The sequence below is a fragment of the Streptopelia decaocto genome, assembly GCF_964273445.1.
Source record: "Streptopelia decaocto genome assembly, chromosome: 5".
Classification (NCBI taxonomy): Eukaryota; Metazoa; Chordata; class Aves; order Columbiformes; family Columbidae; genus Streptopelia; species Streptopelia decaocto.
This window is the reverse complement of record NC_138659.1, coordinates 29802654-29822569: the sequence shown is the minus strand read 5'-3', so window position 1 is coordinate 29822569 and position 19916 is coordinate 29802654. Positions and strand designations below refer to the sequence as shown.

At 39.1% G+C, this 19916-nt stretch overlaps 1 protein-coding gene across 1 annotated transcript in view; it reads right to left on the bottom strand.

The window, feature by feature from the left end:
• Window positions 1–19459, bottom strand: part of PIGK (phosphatidylinositol glycan anchor biosynthesis class K) — a 68975-nt gene extending 49516 nt beyond the window's left edge. Inside the window, exons 1-9 of the mRNA XM_082053773.1 lie at window positions 18435–19459; window positions 16807–16860; window positions 14468–14559; window positions 11383–11518; window positions 9984–10095; window positions 9538–9634; window positions 9072–9189; window positions 8176–8286; window positions 3140–3312 (exon numbers count right to left, since the gene is read on the bottom strand). Coding sequence (XP_081909899.1) covers window positions 3140–3312; window positions 8176–8286; window positions 9072–9189; window positions 9538–9634; window positions 9984–10095; window positions 11383–11518; window positions 14468–14559; window positions 16807–16860; window positions 18435–18527 — 986 coding nt within the window. The 5' untranslated portion in view covers window positions 18528–19459. The remainder of the gene's footprint in view (window positions 1–3139; window positions 3313–8175; window positions 8287–9071; window positions 9190–9537; window positions 9635–9983; window positions 10096–11382; window positions 11519–14467; window positions 14560–16806; window positions 16861–18434) is intronic.
• Window positions 19460–19916: the final 457 nt, after the last annotated feature.

Sequence of the window (19916 nt, the reverse complement as noted above, 5' to 3'; positions counted from 1 at the left end):
TGTTACACAAGCATCACTCCTGACACAAGCGGCCAATTCATTTATTTTTAGGAAAACACTCACTGCCAGTAGTATCACATTTCTTCTTAACGGAAGCATTAAATATTAAGCCCAATTCTCAAAAGCAATGAAACAAGGATGGTTTTATATGATACTGTCGTTAATTTACTTCTTACTACCCTCAAGAGAAATATTCATCCCAATTTTCACCAACGCTTTCTGCTGATACACATCTTCTCATGATAGGAGCTGAAAAGGAGAAAGCGTCCCAACTGCCTGTACAATCCAGGTTTAAGAGACACACTCCTAATTTATTAGATGTATTAAACTCTGCAAGGCTTCTCCCCCAAAGATGCAGGATTTCTTCTACTCCTTAAAGTTTACTTTATGCTCTTTCCTGGGGATTTAGACAAAATATAACCAACCCCTAGACTGTCAGGTTTTCTGCTAAAATTGGCAGATACAAACCCAGGTGGGACTGTGGTAGCTGTAGAACAAGCCCTTTGAAAGTGAACATAGCTTAGATTGAAACTGCTATGAAGAAAGGAAACAGCAGAGGGTTCTTCCTTTTATTTTTTTAAGCTTTTACTCAAAAATGTTCACCTACTAATACATGGATAGAATGAAAGCCTCTTCTTTTGTTTCAGTAGGAGTTGTTTCTTTGTACGAGGCTCAGCCCAAGCCAAAGGAAACTTCAACGGCCTCGCTCATCAAATGTCACGGTTTGTGCTCAACGTGAACCTGTCAGTTCTGATTTGGTTGCACAGCTATGGCTCATGCTGAGCTTGGGAGTGGATCCGTATTATGAAGTAACTGCTAAGCAATTGTGTAACAAAAGAACAAACTTCTATTGAAAAGATTTGGCAAAGTCACAGTGGTGAGATGAAAAACTGAACAGTCTGCCAGCGGTACAATCCCAATACACGTTCATGCCTGACATGATGGCATCTTCTTTACTCATTATCTGTGTAATCAGTGCTTCATCTCTTTTGTTAGTTTGGTTTTTAATGCCCTTATCTGCACGTCTGACACTTCCAACTTTAAAACAAACAAATCAGATCTAACACGGGCTATTTAAGACTGGGTGAGAGTTGAGGTCTGTATTTCATTTTCTGGCTACACGCCGTAACACAAATATTCTGCAGCATTCTACTGCCACCAGTGTGTAAAAGGAAAATAAAAAAGGTATCAAGCCAACATTGAGGGAAGAGTAAAACAAAGAGGAAATTATTCATAAAGGAATGAAGCCAAGAGACTATATCAAATATTAAAACAATAACATCTCTGAAAATTGTCTTTTAGGAAAATATGTAACTGGAATGCAATACAGAAAAACAAACAAAAAAACCCCTTAAGATTCTGCATAGATTTTGTAAGAATACACAAAGATCTGCACACTCAGTAATCAATGCAATACGTCAAAATTTGTGTTAGTGTTATATATTTGTGATCTATCAGATACTTCCCGGTAAAACTTCTTGGAAACCCTTAAGGGGCACAAGTTCAATTCTACATGAAGCTATAATTCAAGCTATAATTCTTAAATTTGCTGTAGTGAAACAGATCTGTTATACCAAGAGGCACTAACCTCAGAATTCTGCTTAAGGAATTTATTAAGCACTCCACATCACTATCTGTACAGCTATGCTGTAATTTTCCAGCACTTCTCTGCAAAGTCCATACTTTCTTCTCCGTTAAAAACACATCCCCTATAAACTCTTCCAAAGTGGTAGCAAGAAAGTGAAAACTGAAGTATGTTTTCTGACAATTGTATCTGAATAAAGTGCAATGAAAAGCTTACTGTTTTACAGGAAACCACTTTAAATGGTCATACACATGACATATGAGGCAGAATTCCATAAGCTGCTGATATGCATGTCTATTCCTAAGCATACATTTTCTCAAAGACTCTCTCAAGGTAAAGGAGAACTATTTAGCTATGAAACCAGCATGTTCCCATCCCTGCCGACTTCACAGATTTAAGTTAACCAGAATTGCCATGATAATGTAATAGAGCTTTCATTAAATATCAGAACTTTTCACAAGGATAATATTCTTCTCTGTGTATGAGTGCCCCTTTTATTCTTCAAAGAAAAAACAAATTTAGTGTCACCAAGTACTATTCTAAACTAAGGAGTCACAAAATTAGCATAAGATATATATGGTTAGTACTAAAATGCATGTTACAGATAAAAATACAGTATGAAAATTAAATACAAAATATGCTAAACTATGCGGGATAGTTTTAATTATGAGGTGCAGAGTTATCGTTAACTTTAAAATTAATCAAACTGCTATACACTAACTTGTCCTTTGATTTGAGCAATAGTAAACAACAAGGTTGACAATAATTTACATAAGTTTATGTGTTGAAAAATATTTCATCCCAGGTATAGCAGACTATTTCAATCCTCCTTTTTTTTCGCACCCTACAGGACAGTATCATGAAACATAAAAGATGCAACAGAAATGGAAGAACAATGCTAAATAAACTCTGCGGTACAAGCACATCTTCCTTTACATGTTCCCAATAGGTGGCAACAGAATACCAAAAATACGAAGAAGTTTATCATTCCTTCTTCATCCACAAAGCAATGGGAGCCCCGTTACAACTTGTATCAATGAACTTGCACCGGAAATTTTATTCATATGAATCGTTGCATCTCAGCAACAGAAATTCTCAGGGAAGTTCATATCAAGAGCCAGAGAATCCACAGAACAGAAACAAATCATTCATTAAAATGTTTGTTATGAAACAAATAACTAATGGCTTATACTCAGAGCTTATCTGAGGGAATAAACTATTACAAGCATTAATTGACATTAAAAAAAAATTCTGCCCATTATAGAAGAAACATTAAGGAAGAAAGAACATTTTAGACTAATTTTTTATTGTTGATGACATCCACACCTTAGTCTTCAGCAGTATTTATTTAAAAGACTGAATAAAGGGATGAGAATTTTTAGAGAGTTTTCAGCTGACAACCCCAACTTTATCAGTAGTAGCAGGTCTATACTAATTCCCCAATTTTTTGTAAGAAATGTCAGAAAATCAGAGTAGTTTCCTTGACAGCTACAGGATTTACTTGTTTCTGTGGCACGAAGCTATCTAAATCAAGTCTAGGTGATGACTACTTACTTGCTTTCAAAACCAGCTAAGTCATGGTCCAAAGAAATAGTCTCCGTTGTAATTTCCACCTTTCTCACGCTGCCGAAGAAGTCTGTTATCAGGACATTTTGAGGGTCTCGCTGAAAGAGGTCAGTTCGGTGCCCAGGTGTGGAAACACACAAGCTCTTTGGACAGACCTGAAACTGAAAACCAAGATGGACAATCACATCCTGTCCTTTATTCATCAGTTTCTATGTATACTTTCCCACAGGAAACTGCTATGAAAAGGTAAATGCCACACATAACTTGCATTAATTTCAGTACAAGCCCCACAGCTGAAAAAATGATTGAACAAAAACATTAAAAGGCATTAACATCTTGATTATGCGTTTCAGAAAACCTTCATCCTCACAACTGTGCCACTGCCATTTGAGTTCAGAAATGCTTCTGTGAAAGTCAACCATCAATTACAGCTAATTGATTAAAGGCACAAATGTATTTCTGAATGTAGATGCAGCAATGCCACTACAACCTCCCAAAAAGCACAACTGGGTATAAATTCTTCATATTTACCAAAAGGAGGCAGGCAATATTTAAAAAGCCTTGATAATTAGCTAATAGTAAAGGCTTCATAAAGAAGCAAGAATTTATAGCTTGACTGAAAACAAAAAAATCTCTTGGTCTTATTTCTACTTTATAGCCTGCAAATTAATGCAGAATTTAGGATCTTCAAATATCAAAGGACTTTTACGTACCTTAAGTTCACAAAGACATCGTGTAAAACCTACACATTTGCTATATAGACCTTGTTACTTATTTTACTTACGTATTTTATCTGCATATCAGATCCACTATACCCAGTACACATTGCAACAAAAACAGCACTAACAAACTGTTTTCAATGGACTCAATTCTCTATAAAGGTACATTTGCAGAAAATAAACAGATGTAACAGTGACAGATTTGTTGTAGCATTTAGAATATCTGAGAAGACAGCATGCCTATTGAATGACAGTTATGTACCCAGCAGGTATCCAAAGCAAAACTAATGCATTTGGGACATCATGTCTTTTTGCACAAGTCTCGCCACACTCACCACAAATGTCTCTAATATTTCCCATCCCGATAGATTCCTTATTTCAAAAGACCTTGTAACGCACATAATGTAATACAATAAATAATGATTGGTTGGCATTTTTTATTAATAATGCTACACAACTTCAAGTGCCATGAAATGCAGCCCAAGGCCTCACTTTGTCTAGTCTTCTTGATGAGCCTGCAAAGCTGATTTCATGGCTCAACCATTAGAAGGCAATTCACAACCAAAAGCACAACCCTACTAGACAGAGGCGCTTGTTCTACAGTGCTCCGGCCACTTTTGTGAGCAAATGTTGCCGTCCACTCCACTGCCTCATGAGCAGCCCACCAACCACCGGGTAACTATAGGTTATGCAAGTCCTTGCATGTTCCAGCAACAAAGAACATTTATTATAACATTTATAATAACAGAAGAGTTCTGTTATTTATAATAACAGAACAGATCGAGGTACAGGACTATGAAGGACGCTCCGCAAACGGGTGCTCATCTTCCTGCATCTTAAATTCTCCAAGTGATACTCGCAAACAGGTCCACCAGTTACTGGACCTGGAACTCATAGGCTTAATTATGTCATGGGTCAGCTCTTAGAAGGTTGCACTCTTTGGACAAAAAACACAGGTCCTAATTAGCTCAATGTAGATGCAGCCTCAATTATCCCAGATTATGACTGAAAAAAACCTGTGAGTTTCAGGTCATACTTCTGGCAGAAATTCTGTGCTCAGTCTGACACAAAATGCATGAACTTACATGGCTGCTTCGCTTAGGACAGCAGAGCCCTACAATTAAAAGGTTTCCAGACAGGAAACAATGGACCTGGCTTTTCTTCACAGAGCAAGATTCTATCTCCCTATTCCTCCCTTCTGCTCCATTACAGTTTCTCTTTCATACCCTGTCATTTCTGCCTTAAGCCTGTAAGCACAGAGCATTAGGCTGCTGGTCCAGGGAGACTTCAGCTCCCTTTCAGCGGTACCTTACGTGAAGCGTACAAACACACGTATCCACTGAGCTCTTCTTTAATAACTCCCAATTCTCTTGGCAGCTTATCACATAGCAGCTAAAGAAAAGACGGGGCAGATCAAATCTTACTGTTATCCTCCCTGTGAAGTGAAAATGAACTAGACTCATCAGCATCATGCTTCCCATACAAAGTCACTTGTCATTGCACACAAACCCTCTTAAGTTTCAGTTTCACCAAAACGCAATCAATTTTCTCCAACTCTGCTCCAACTAAGGGCACAAACATACAAACTAAGTCTCTGAAGTAAGCTATAAAAGTTAAGTATTTGTTTTAATACTGCTACTTGATGCATAAATCTATGCTGCAGTTACACCACTAAGTCTCTCTTCCAAGCTCTCAACGAGTGTAAATATCCCAAAACAAGTGCATCAGCACTGAAAGTGAGAAATTGATACTGCACTCAACTACTTCCAACCTGTCCCACAACAATTTACTACCATAAGATGCTGAGATGAATCCTGAACAAAAATGTGCAATGGCATGGAGAGGAGCTCAGTATTAAAAATCTACTTATCCAGGACCAGTGTGAGACAAGAAAGGCTGCAAAGCAGCTACACCACGGCAGACTAAGACTAATAACTGAAGCCTTCTGACAAAAAAAGGCAAACACTGGCTAAATGAAACACATTTGTTCATATGTAGATTTTTCCAAATTTTTAAAAATAAGATATTGTTCAAAAAAATCCAAACAATTCTGCAGAACTGGAACTTTGTTATCTTGAGTTTTCTTAACATTTTTAGTGATTTTATGACAAATTATATCTCATTTAGAAATGTATGTGTATCTTATTTTAAAAGTTCAGATGTTTGACATTTCAATTTAGTCTTTACTTTTTTTTGGAATTGTGATCAAACCAAAAGTCAGTCATTTGCACAGCTTTATGCTATCCCTTAGCAACACAGATGGAGCAGGTGGGGAGTAGGTGGAGTGGATTATGAAAAAAGATGTCTCATTCTTTGCAGGAATGCAATAGCCAAATCTTAGGTGGATGTGAAGAGAAGCTGTTTTAAGAGTGGTTGGGGAAAAGTAAAGAAGCGATGCAACAGAAGCCATGTAACACATAGTACTTCTAAAAGAGCAGACATTTGATACATCAGAAGATCACACAACTAAACACTAGCTAATAATTTTAAAGGCAGTCCGTGAGCCACATGTTATCCTGAGTTTGGAAGGCGTTAATTTTTAAAAATTCAGACCTGGATAAGCAGTATATCCTTGTTCTTAAACCAGCACAACACTAACAGTGCATTCCAGTGCCAAAGTATCCCCTATAACTGCTGGCAAATAACTGGACTTATATCCTTACCAAGGACTAACCACATCACTTTAGAACTCTTAGATGAAGGCCTGAAAAGGACCAACTCAAAACTGAGAGGTCGCATTTGCTGAAATACGTGCATATCACGAATCGGTACACGACCATCACAACTCATGGTCTATTTGGGTCCATTCTCTTCCCTTCTCAGAGCAACAGTAAGCAGATGGATGACAAATGATAAGAGGATGTAAGGAATTTACTAGTATGGGATAACTTCCCACAGCTCTTGCTGAGTATTTGGTGTAAAAGCAAAAACAACAATGCAAGGGAGAATGTCTAGATAATCTTCAAAGAGCTCAAAAGGTAAACTACTTGGCCAGCTAACAAATATTCTGTGCTTTTCACAACAACTGGATTACTATCTAGCTGGCCAGACCCACTATACCACCCCCCAGATGGTATCTTATACAGTAGAAACCACTGTTCATTTTTCATTACTCTTTTTTTTAACATCAATTAATTTTCTGGTTTACAGAAGAGAGTTCTAAAGTGACATTTGAATGAACTGGCTAGAAGATACTTAATCAATAAAGAACTTGCATATTCTTCTTTAACAAGATTTATTTACAAATTATCTGTACCCCATGATCAGAAGGTATTAAATTACAGGACAATATTTCATTCCCACAGTAGTAAAAGTATCTTGAATCTTAGTCACTGAATCAATTCTGTATCAACATAAAATGTGCCAAGTGTGGGCTGTTTAGAGTGAATTCTGCTCTACACCTCGCAGCCAGGCTAACACCATCCTCTGTAGACAGAGGGTGGCATAAAACTTTAGAGCAGCTGCTCCTTTTACAGAACCGAAGCAAAGACAATCTGTTCTGCGAGCACTGGCTCGTAGATCACTGACACAGCGCGTCAGGTTTTACAGCTACAAGGTACAAAAGGATGATGTATTACAACAATGAAACTGGGACTGGAACAGGTATAAAGGGTTAATAAATAAAATATTGTTACTTTTTATGTCATCTCACCAGTGCATACATCTAACTTTTACAGAGGCATTTTCATAAATTTTATCATAGGTTATCCGGTGGTTGTTTTTTTTTCCCTTCTGTCTCATACCTGAAAGCTACCATTAATATTTACCTAGGATATAATTAACACTGTTTTACTTGGACATATCTGCTCTAGAATCTAAGCAGATGCACAGAGAAATTAGTCTCTGCAGGCATTTGTGAGTGCACGGTTAGAGTTTTAACTGTTTCATCACCTTTGCAAAACAACATCAATGGCTGCCTTTCCACAACTGCAAAGTGTCTGCTATCCATTAAGCGGATTTCAGAAGCTTTCAACTATCATTTTTCAAATGCAAATATTTCATTCTATTAAAATGAATATTTTAATGAAGGGTTTGTTCATTTTTCAATGAATAAAAATTAAAATCTGGCTAATTTTGGTTAATTTTTTCTGTAGCCAGCAAACCACTTTCACATGGAGGACAATCCTTAAAATGTTACGCTATGATTACATTTAATAATCGCAAAAAGACCCTCCCCTCAAAGCTGCTTCCAAGAGAAACAGCAGGGGAACAAAGAGCATTTGGAGAATCCTATGGACAAAATAAATCAGTTTTGAAATTGCTGAAGTCATTAGCATATTCATGAATGTTGAGTATTCTACTTACTAGGTCATTCATATTTGTCTGACTGGCTGGATGAATTTCTTCCAAGAACTCCAGCACATAGAATGTGTATCTGTCCATAAGATGAACACCAATCCCAAGATCAGGTTGATGCTTAAAAACAACACAGAGCAGTTATTGGGCATTTGCAAGAGAAAATTTGATATTTATGAGAGGGAACGGAACGTAATACCATGTCACAAAAGTCAAGCAACACTATTTTTTTGTTCTTAAGCAAATTACACAAATAAAATTACTGGCTGTGAAGAAACATATTGTTGACAAGCTAAATAATACAGTTTATCTTAATTTTCTAGACTATAACCTGGTAATCTCAATGTTTGCCAAAAAGCAGCGAACCCCTTCTTCTTAATGGTCCAGCACAGATTTGTGGGCTGCCCTGAGCTGCTTATGACTTGGAAAACAGGTCTGGGGGAGACAGTGTATTTACAGCACTGTGTGGTTCAAGTAATCCTGACCTGCTGGTTTTGGTCTGGCTAGGATCTGTCCCCCATCGCTCCCTCTGTATTCAGCTGGGATATAATTACGGCAGGTGAAAGATAGGCATTTTTTTTGTAGATCAAGTGTAAGAAGCCCTAGACTGAACATTTCCCCACACACATCTCTCAGCAGTCTTCCCATAAAATTTCTTCCTCTCGTAGGCAACGCATAAATTGGCTGCAAGCACAGAACCCATCATTAGCCGGGTTCTTTGGGATGGCGTACAAAAACAGGCAGGAAAAGTACACCTACAAATTTTGTCTAAACCAGACTTTCTAACTAAATGCCTTCCACATTCAGCAATTAGAAGGGAAATTTTTAGTTCATAGTCAATAGGACCTGTGCTTTTAACTCGGGTATTCTGAAAATTGTCTTCAGGATGACAAAAATCTACTTACTGATAAAGAATCTTCTCCTACTTGGCTGCTAGCCAAGGCCATTATATTAGGTGAATAAAATCGCTCATACATGGATGCTCCTTGACAAGTATCAATAATAAACAACAATTCATTGTACCTGAAAGAAATAAAACAGCCTCCTTATCCATCTCTCCTTAAATTGAAAATCATATACACACTTTGCTTTTTAGTTACCAGGACAGCTGCCAGTAACCTAAGAAACACAAGAGTTCACACTGATTGACTGTTAACAAGCAAGTTGAGTCGAAACAACAGATTTGAGCAGCTGTAACTACAGGAAGCTGAAAATAAAAATTAAAACTCTTCTTTCTAAATACACACTTCAATGCAATTTTATGGACAACAGATGGTATCACTGCTGAAGGTAAGTAATGCCCACCAGTAAGAATTCAGGCATGTTCATGAAATACAGTACTTAACTGCTAAATAATGCTTTTTCTCTTACCGTCTTTTCTGCCACATTTGTTCAAAGGCATCAGCAAGTTCTACATTTGTGATTTCTTCAGAATCTTGAAATTTTAGGAAACCATTTCCACCATGGCCTGACAGAAAAAACAAGACGTTAGGCAAGTATGAAGGTTAAAGGAAAATACTTCGCCTGGTTGACCATTTTTCTGAAAAACAGGTGAACACAATTCTCTTTCTCCAAATAGGCTCCTGCAAAAGAAAATAAGAATAGTACATACACATCTTTTAAGCTGGAAACTATACTTGCTAAGTACTGCCTTACAGATTTTCTCTTAATTACTATGACATGCTAAAAAAAGAAATTAAATAATTTTGTTGATCCTTTTGTTTGTTTGGTCGCCTGACAGGATTTCATGCTTTCAAATAGGCTCATCCAACTGAACAACAAAAATCAATAAATTGTATACAGAGACCTATAATTACCTGTCATATATATTAGAATATTGCTTCTGTCATCAGAAAGAAGACGTTTAGATCGTGGTGTGCTTGGTGGGATTCTTCCTGTTAATACACGCAAGAAATTTTCGACAGTAACCTATGAATAGAAGCATAAAGTAATTTTCTAAAGAGAAAAAATATTGATTAACAACTCTAGGCTGGGTTACCCGAATTAAAAATGGAACACTAAAATATGCAGTGTATCTAACCAGACACAACATTGCATGGTATAAACTGCATAAACAGACATTTTCTGTTCAAGGTTTTATTGCACATTCACAATAATATGGTACCTTTTACTTCATGCCACTAACATCAGCCTGGTGCTTTATTATATCCGATAAGTCCACTACCATTATAATTTCTAAACACATGTTCATTGATCTGAAAACTTGTCAGCATAAAGCTTTATTCTGCCAAAGCTGCTCAGGTACTCACAAAATGCTCCAGCATTAGTGTGTGTTACCATGGAAAAATAAAAGTTTAAATTCCGTCTGCAACTCAGGAAAGGAAAAACAACAGCAATTTTGGTTACATAAGTCTCTGAGTGATCAGGTAAGACCCACCTGGATGGTGATTGTAAAACATCCTATAAAACACCCCTTCTTCTTCATGCAGATGTACAGAGCTCAAATGCTAGCAATGAATCCATATTCAGGAAGAAACACCATAAAAATAAACTATTGCTATTTCAGTGTTGTATCTTCTTTATACAAAGCTTCAGAGAAATAAAACATCTACTATATACTTAAAGACACTCCTATAAACCCTTCAGTAATGATTACACAGCACTATTAAACCATGCAACTGACGCCCAATTTAAGATCAACGAGTAAAGACACTGTCTGTTTCAAGGAATATTACACTAAAAATGAGAAGGTGACAGAATGCAGATTTCTACATAGTAATTACTTTGGAGTAACGATTAGGTCATCGCTTTTTAGTTTGATAAAGCATATACTTAATATTAGAAATTTAAGTAGGTCTCCCTAATAACTGTTTCACTTGAACAGCAGAAGTTTCACAGTGGTTTTAGGTGTTTGCAAGATGAGATACTGACCAGTCATTTCCAAAGAAGAGAAATTTCAGTAATGTGTGTGTACTCTTAAAACATACAAGGAGTTCCATACATTCTTTTAACTGTGGAGATACCATTATTTAAAATAGCAAATACACAACGTATTTCTAGTATAAAAAATTTCAAACACAAAACCAAGTATCAAAGAGGGGAGGCGTGTGTGTTTTAAACCTATCCGTTGATAATAAAAACCCAGCCCAAACCCAGTAATGTGAACAGAAGGGCTTCTTCAGACTACACAGATGGATAAATCTTTAAACCAACACTAAAAACAAAGACCTAAGGAGTTAATTAAAGTGTAGTCACCTCATAGCTTCTGTAATCCACTTCGACATCGTCTCCATAGACATTTAGCTCCATGTTTTTATGACTAAACACAGTAGCTGGTTTGGGATTTCTGGGATTACATGCCATATCATCTGCTAGCATCAGGACAATGTGACTACGGAAGATAAGACAAAAACATTTCAGCCATTCTACTTTCACGTAACAGTCACACTGAAATTACAACACCACTGTCCCGAGATTAAAACAATAGCTTATAACATTAAGAAGATACCTGGAATTGTAAGTGAAACTCTGCTTATCTGGATCTTCACTATTATAAAGATACCACACACAGAAATGCAGCTGGCTGTTATTTCTCTACAGGATTAAGTTAGGCCAAAGATGAGCACAAGAGTAGTTGACATTGGCAACTTCATGATACAGACTTGCCTTGTTCTAGGCTGGCAGAACTCTGTAAATAATCTGGAGATTTTTATGGGGCAGTAAATCACTTCATGCAGCTCCATGGAAGAAACCCCAGCCTGTTTGTACCCTCTCAGACAGATCAATTAAAAACATTATGACAATTTCAATTACATTTGAGGAGCTCCTGCACATTTCTCAAACCATTATACTACATCTGATACACTACTGTATGATTATGTGCGTTATTGGAATTTTCCTGAAGAACACAAGTGGGCTGACACCAGACATTTTGTCTTCTTAATAGTGCCAAGAAAATAAAACACCCAACCCAGCATTTCATAGTATCAAGAAAACAGAACAGCATATTATAAAGCTGTTCCAAATTTGCATGCATCCAGAGATCCGTATTTCACCTGCCAGGGTCAGGTTTGGGTCAAAATATGAAATAACAAGCAGTCACTGGAGACTGTCAGCACTAGCAAGGATGTGCCAGAGATGTCTGGAACACGGTGAAGTCAGTTCTTTCCTTAGACAAGCCCATCTTGGATATACAAGGTGTTTCCAAAAGACAGACCCAATTTGAAATCACATATATATGAAATTGGCTCCATCATTTTGAAACGTGCTGTAGTTTCTCCTCTCTTTGTGTTCTCGCAAGCAATGCTTACAAAACAAAAACTGTGTCCTGCAGAGAATGGTGCCAACTTAGCCTCTCAGGAACACAGTTATAAATTCGACTGTGTCTTGTTATTTAAACACTGCTCCTGTGCTTGTCATCGTTCACCTATACTGCATAATGATTGCAGGAATCAAAAAGAAATTCTGGATTCATTCTGGCTTGGGTTTTTTAGCGAAACTTTTATGAATTGGAGCATTGTGCCCACATGTCAACACACCAGAGCAACTTGCATTTATGAAACCACCACCCATTTTCCCAATGAGTTCTGCTGGTGGTTGACATCTATTGAAGCCACCAAACTGACGCAGCTCCATTCAAAATGAGGCCACGTGCAAACCTCTCAAAGAAAAAAAGAAATGTGATAAATGTTTAAGATGTGATTTGGGCAGTCATTTTTTAGAGTTTTGTGGGGGTTTTTGGTGGTGGTGGTGGTGTGTTTGTTTTTAATGAGGTTTTGCAGCAAAGAGAGAAAAACAGGTAGAGGAAAAAGTTTGTCTAAGGGAGAAACCCACTCAAATCCATGTAAAAACTGCTGCAAATGGGAAAAAATAGGTGTACTCTCTCTAGGTCTTCTCCAATGTCTTATTCCTGACCTCAGCCTCAAACATTCCTGGATTCTCAATTTCCAGATCCTTGGGTATGGATAAGAAACAGATCAGGCTACTGAACAACAGAAATCTCCAGCTGTGCTGTAGATTTTGTGGTTATTTCTAAAACTGCCATCTATTTTGACGTTAATGGTGAAGATGGATGGATGAATGCAGTGAAGATGAAAGTTCTCAGCTAAGGGTAGCGCTATAGAAATAATTTCTAAGGTAGTGTTTAGGGCAACTCGGTTTCAAAGACTACACAGGAAATATGAAAGATGCTTCTAAATGAGATTTGCAAAAAAAAATTCCATATCTCTGTAGCTTTCAGCCCATAGTGCTTAGGCAGTATGTTCCCTTGGATTTATAGCCACCAAATGCTTCCAAAAATTAGGTTTCAAGATCCCCTCTTTCAAAAACTGAGAAGTCATATTTTCTTTTTCAAAATAAAAACAGGAAACATGATGATACTGCCACCGCATTCATGGTTGAGTGGAAGATAAGTGAAGACTCCACATACTAGTTTTGGACTTGGACAAAAAAAAGTCATACAAATTTAATCCAGCAGAATATGCCATTTGCAGAACTGGAGAGGGCGACATGATGGAGAAACTACCATTAAAACTAACATTAAAAACCAGGACCACCAGGATTTCCATAGGAGGCTACGGATACATTTGGCCTATTATTCATTGGGTGTTGGTGCCTAGACTTTGCTTCCGCAGTTCTGGTACAAGTAAATTGCATTCCAAAACAGCTGGATGGAACTGTACAAATACCCCAGAACTTCCAGAAGGAACACAACTAAAAGACACTTCAGAACAGATTGTTCACCTTCCTAATCCTGTTGTCAAAGAAAGGACAGTACTTTCACCATTGTACCATCACTAGAGAGGCAAAATTTAATGGACAAAGCTTCTGGTTTCTCTACAAACATCACGCAAAATGGATTTTTCAAGGCTACTTTCAATACGTAAGAGCTGCTTTGTTCAGGGCCTTTAGTTTAGAGACTCTCATTGTAGTTGTAGATGTGGAAATCTTACATTTGAGTACAGTTAGGGTTGCTAACACCTCCACACTGCAAGGAAATTAACGCACAACAAAAGCCATATCCAAGAGTAGGAACGCACTTTTCAATTTGCATGTTATGCTTTCACCAGTTTACTAAGTGGTACATTTTAGTGCCTGGATAGCTCCTCACGTTTTTCATCTAATTAATCTGTTCCAACTGGAAGTTTTATTATGTAACTTTGTGTTTTGCCATTGGAACAACACTGCTGCACTTTGCAATACGCTGATGTGATCATGTCCTTCCTTTTTACTTTTACGCAGTTAAACTGGGAAGAGAAATGTATTTTTATACCGCTTCAGACAACACGAGAACTTTAATAGCACATTTGCAAAAAAAATGTATTCACCAAGATTCCCTCACCTATCAGGAATGCCCAGTCTCTTGACACTTCTGTATACTGAAAGAGTATTTGCCACATGACGATAATTAAACCAGAACCGAGATGTGCACACCTTGAATTTTTAAGGAGGGAAAGAAAAGGAAAAAAAAGCGTATTAAATAGTGTGAAAGATACAAATTGCCCTGGCACATTGCATCAGAAGACCATGATTATAGGAGTATCAGCAAACTTGTAACAAACCAGAAAGAACACAGCAACATCAAGAAACTCGTGATATAAGATATATAAACCTTCATTGTACCAAAGCAACAAATGCTGAAAATGGAAGTTAAAAAAAAAGCTCCTAACATGTTCTTAACTGACTCATGAAAAATTGTCATTAAACCCAGCTAAGTATATATGGTGGCACTTCCGGGAATAATTCAGCAATAGCAAGTGGATAAGCTAAATTTTTCATTTCCTTTCTCCATACCAAATGAAAGAAAAATCAAAGGAAGAGTTCTGGTCTCAGTAACAAACCCATTCCGGGAGCATTTCACCACAAAGGAGTAAGTGAAGCTGTGCAGAATCCGCACATGGGGGAAAATACACTGAGGACGTTTGCATTTAAGGAGTCAAATATAACAAAGAGCTAAGTGAGCTCTAACCAAAATCTGAATATAAATTCTCAAAAATCTCAAAGGAGTTCAGGCTCTACTGTTCTAACAGGCGAAGAGTCGGGGATCAGCCATTCTTGTACTTAAAACTATTCCCTCGGTTGGATATTATTTAAACTGTCCTCAAAAACCTCAAACCAATGAGATTTAAACAAAAACCTTCAGAGGCGATCTGCTGTAGCTCCTTCATAGCCTTATCATTGTCCTTCTGTTGAACCCAGGTTCACTACTTTTTGTTTGTTCCACACCAAGGACAGCAATTCTCCTTTGGAAACACACCTCCTTCTCTTTTACATGCCTTTCAAATAGGCAAAGGAAGAAGCATTTTAGAAGGGGTGACTTTAAAACCACAAAAATAGAGACGTAGGAACGAGCGTTTAAGACAGTTTTTTCATTTTTCAGCTTCAAATGTACAGTTCTAATTTAAATAGAAACATCTTTAAGTTACACTACATAGCACCTTATTCTCTAGCCTTCTCATAAAAATAAATGAGTAGTAGCTTAAATTACAATAAAAATTCAGCCTGAAAGGATCCCCTTGCGTGTCGATCATCTCGTCAATCAGAAATTTCAAAACAGCCCATGGGAATCAGTCCATGAGAACACTTGCCTTTCAGCAAGATTTAAAGCTCTGAAAACTAACGGTGGCCAGTCTCGCTGTGACATTTCCAGACATTGTCACCTGCCCCTTTCCTCCATTACCTCCCTTACAACACAGTGGAAAATGTGTCTATTCTTTAAATACAGCTATTCACTCCACAGCATTTAATTCAAGCGACTAATGAGATGGGATTCCAGTATGATCCCAGGCTGGAAGTGCCTGATGGCAGTAAAACCATCCGTATTTTACTCATTAAAAAAATAGTAGAAATTGTTATAAAGCTTAATCATGAACTATCGAAAAAATATAACCAGAAGCAAATTTAAGGACAGAAAGTAAAGCTCCTTGAATCTAATTTTCTACTTTCTTTGTGTGTTTTTATGGTTACTAATAAAAGCACCTATTTGTTAATAATATTAAAGTAGTACTTTATGTTTTAATAGTTTCAAGTTTGTACTTTGTAAAATATATCCATTATTCTTTCTAATTCAATTAACTACTGTTAGCCTTCCTTTTGTATTGCTCAGTTTTAGTATCTGGAAAACAAACAGCTGCTACTGAGTAATTACAACAGTGTTCTGAAACAAATTAGTCATTAAGACCTGAATTGTGATTAAGAAGCAATCGTGTAGCATGATTCAAAGCTAATAAAAGACTCATGGCAAAGAAAAAAAAAACAGGATAAGAACAGTTTATCTAAACATTATGTTGCCTGATTTTTTTATTCTAAGCCCGTTATCACAAGTTAACAGGTTGAGTAAGAAGAAAAATCAGAAATAAATTGCACCTTTCTGGTCAAAGAAATATACTTCTCTGATATCAGAATTACGCTTTTGTTCAATATGCAATATGGCAATTTAACTGTTTTAATGCTGGCAGAACCTTCATTTTATGAATCCTGCCACGCAGCCAGACGTTTTGAGTGCTTGAAATGCAGTCGTGCTGAAAGAATGATTTTATTATAGTGTAGTAAAGTTTCAAGCACGATTTCAAATTCATTCATTTCTAAATCTTTATCTTTCTCTTTCTTACAAATGAACAGAATTTTCCTGATGAAAAATTGACAATTTTATTGGAAGAAAACTACCTGGACCACACTTACCAAAACTGCCCAGTTATTTGTATGTCCACTTTTAAAGAACTGTTCTGCTTGATCCTGAAAAAATGAGAAAATATTAGATGTTTTTCAGCAATAAGAAAGAAATGATCACTCATATTCTTGTTGTTTCCACAGAACAGTGTTCGATGCATGTTTACCACACCTTAACACTGAATAAACCTTACAAAAGCTTCAAGAGGAAGTTTTTTTACTCCCTTTGGTACATTTCATGCAAGCTAATTGCTCCAATTCTTTCTCTGAAACTTGCAAAATAACAAAGGAGTAAGAATTAGTCACTTTCAGCTTAGTTAAAACAGCCTACACATCTCTATTCCAAAGGACACTCCAAGAACAAAATAAAATGATTTATTGACCTGCAGCTTCTTCCTTAATGAGAAAAGGGACTTGGATTAATTTCTGTTTTCTTTGTTCCTCTCATCTTTTCAACAGCAGGTAAGTGAATCTGCAATTTAAACCCATTTTAACTCCAAGGTGGTTACATTTATCTTCCAAAATAAGGAGCTGACAACAACAAACTTCCCCGTGATCTGTGCTATCGATAGTTCCCACTGTGCTTTGCAGAGGAGACGGCATAAATCAGGACACAGAGAGAGGATAAGACTTCCCAGAGGTAAGGGAACAAGTCTGTCCCAGAGCAAGAATCCAGACTTGCTGATTCTTCATCAGACTCTGGGGCACTGGGCTGACACACCTGTGGGCTCACACAGAACACACAGTAACAAAAAAAGCATTTGTTAAAATATATGTAAAATATACTGTGCTTCATGTAGTAAACAATTTGCAATGTAATTAGCAATCCAAAGACTCTGAAAATATTCCTATTGGCTATTTTAATTTAAAAAAATAATAATAATTAATTTCAAGCATAACATTTTGCTAAAAAAAGCAGAATTCAAATGCAAACAACACTCCAGATGTAGTGTGGGCACTGTGCAAAAAGCATAATTATGGAAAAATGAAATGACTCCCACCTAAAATATATGAGCGCCTTCTGTGTGTAAATGCCTCACACCTGCGAGAAGCACATGGTGACCAGCCCAGGTGTGCAGGACGGCTCCACCGTCTGGGAAACTGCCCACCACCCCACCCTGGTTTTTAACCGAAGAAACTCTATTGACTCATAATTCAGCCGGCAAGTGTCCGGAGAAGGAACATAAAACACCAACTACTGAAAGTTGCACTGTGCAGCCAAAGAGAAACTGCGTTTTGGAAACCTGCAAACGTATTAGAAGACGGGTGGGGTTAACTTTAAACAGTTTTAACAAGTCACACGGGCCTGTCGACCCCGCAGTTCCCGGACCGCACTGCTCCGCACCCCCAGAACAGCAACCCCGAGCCAGGCAGCCCCGCAGCCCCCCCGCCCGGGCCCGAACGAGGCGGAGCCGGGGGAGGGTCCGCCCGCCCGGGGAGGCAGCGCAGCGCGGGCACCGGCAGCTCCTCGGCTCTGCAGAGCAGGTCTCGGCCCTTCGCAGAGCGCTACGGGCGCCCCAAGGCAGCTCCACCGGCGCGGCCCCCGGAGCGGGCTGTGCCTGCGGGGGGAGGCGATGGGGGAACCGGCAGCACGGAGCCTGCAGCGCCGCCCGCCCTCTCTCCCCTCCCGCTGTTCGTACCTGGACGCCGCTGGCGAGCGCTGCGCCGCAGCACCCCAGGAGCAGGGCTGCGGCCGCACGGACCCAGCGTGCGGCGGGCACCGGGGCCGCCATCTTACCGCGCCTCCTCCGCCGGGCTCCGGCCGCCGCCGCCGGAAGAGACGAAGCGGCCTCTGCGCCTGCTCCGCGCCGCCGAGCGGCAGCCGCTGCCTCGGCCGTGCCCGCTGCGGCCGGTTCTCCGCCGGCGCTTGGAGGACGGTGCCCCTGCTCGGAGCTCCGCCAGCCCCCGGAGAGCTTGCTTTGAATTCGGTTTTCACAGCGCCGAGGCGGTAGCGGCAGCGGATCTCACCGCTGGGCTCCGCCGCAGGGGCAGCGCAGCCCTGAGCTTGTCCATCCCGGCGGGCGGGAGGAAACACGGTGGCCTCGCATCTCGCCTTTGGCTCGGGGGCTCTTAGGGGCTAACCACAGCCATTTATCTCTCTCGTCTTTTAAAAATATGCTCAAATCGCTGGCCATTGTTGAAATTTAAAACATCTTCTTAAGCTTCCATGCTTAATGCCTTACAAATATTCAAGCCTTCTATATGGGTTTTGTCTAACAGTGTGTGCGTTGATCCTCAGTGCATAGCAGCTGCTAAGACTTGAGATAACCATGAAATTTTGCTTAGGCCTTGAGAACAAGTCGACCAAAGAAATATACAAGATGCTGCAAGGATGAGAAGCTCACTAGTCAGCTCAAAATGTAACTGTAGTTTGGTAACAGTGGCTTCATAGCTACTTCTCGGGCATCCTGGACGTCTGTTGAAACTCTGCAATGGGCCAGCAGAATTATGTCCTGAGATGACTCAATACCATACAGGGACAATGTGAGTGAGGGGCTTTCATCCCCAAACGACCACCAGGGACCACCGGAGGCTTTGTGCCTGTGCAGAAATAACAAGCTGACATGGCAAAAAGTTCCAGTGTATGCTTCAACACCATGGTGTGAATACGCACTAGACAGGTGAAACTTTGTATTAGATAGGAGGAATTTTTGTTACTTTTTGCATATAAATATCCCCGGGGAAACTCCTTTCAGGGAAAGCTACTGTAATCCAGACTCGTGCAACTCTGTAATAAAACAATGTCATGTCTCTGAGCGCTAATTGGCGGGTTTTTGCACTGCAGATAACGGACTTTATCAACAAATGAGCAGAAGGGCAGGGGACACGGTGACCAAGGGTGGCCTCAGGCCTTGGTGGCTGCAGGGCAGAGCTGCTTTGAAGGGCGAAGGGCAGAGGGACCACATTTGGTGGGGAGAAGGGGGCGATCCAAAAGTAGATGTTTCGTGAAGACGCCTTGCTCTAGCCTCGCCTTCGGCGCATGCATCCCTCAGAGCCCATGAATCACCAGATTTTTATTTCAATCTATTGAACTGCTTGGTATGATTCTATTATTTCCACTAATGCATCCTGTCAACACCTTTGTTCAATTGCCTGATGCCTTCCATTAGTGAAGATTCAGA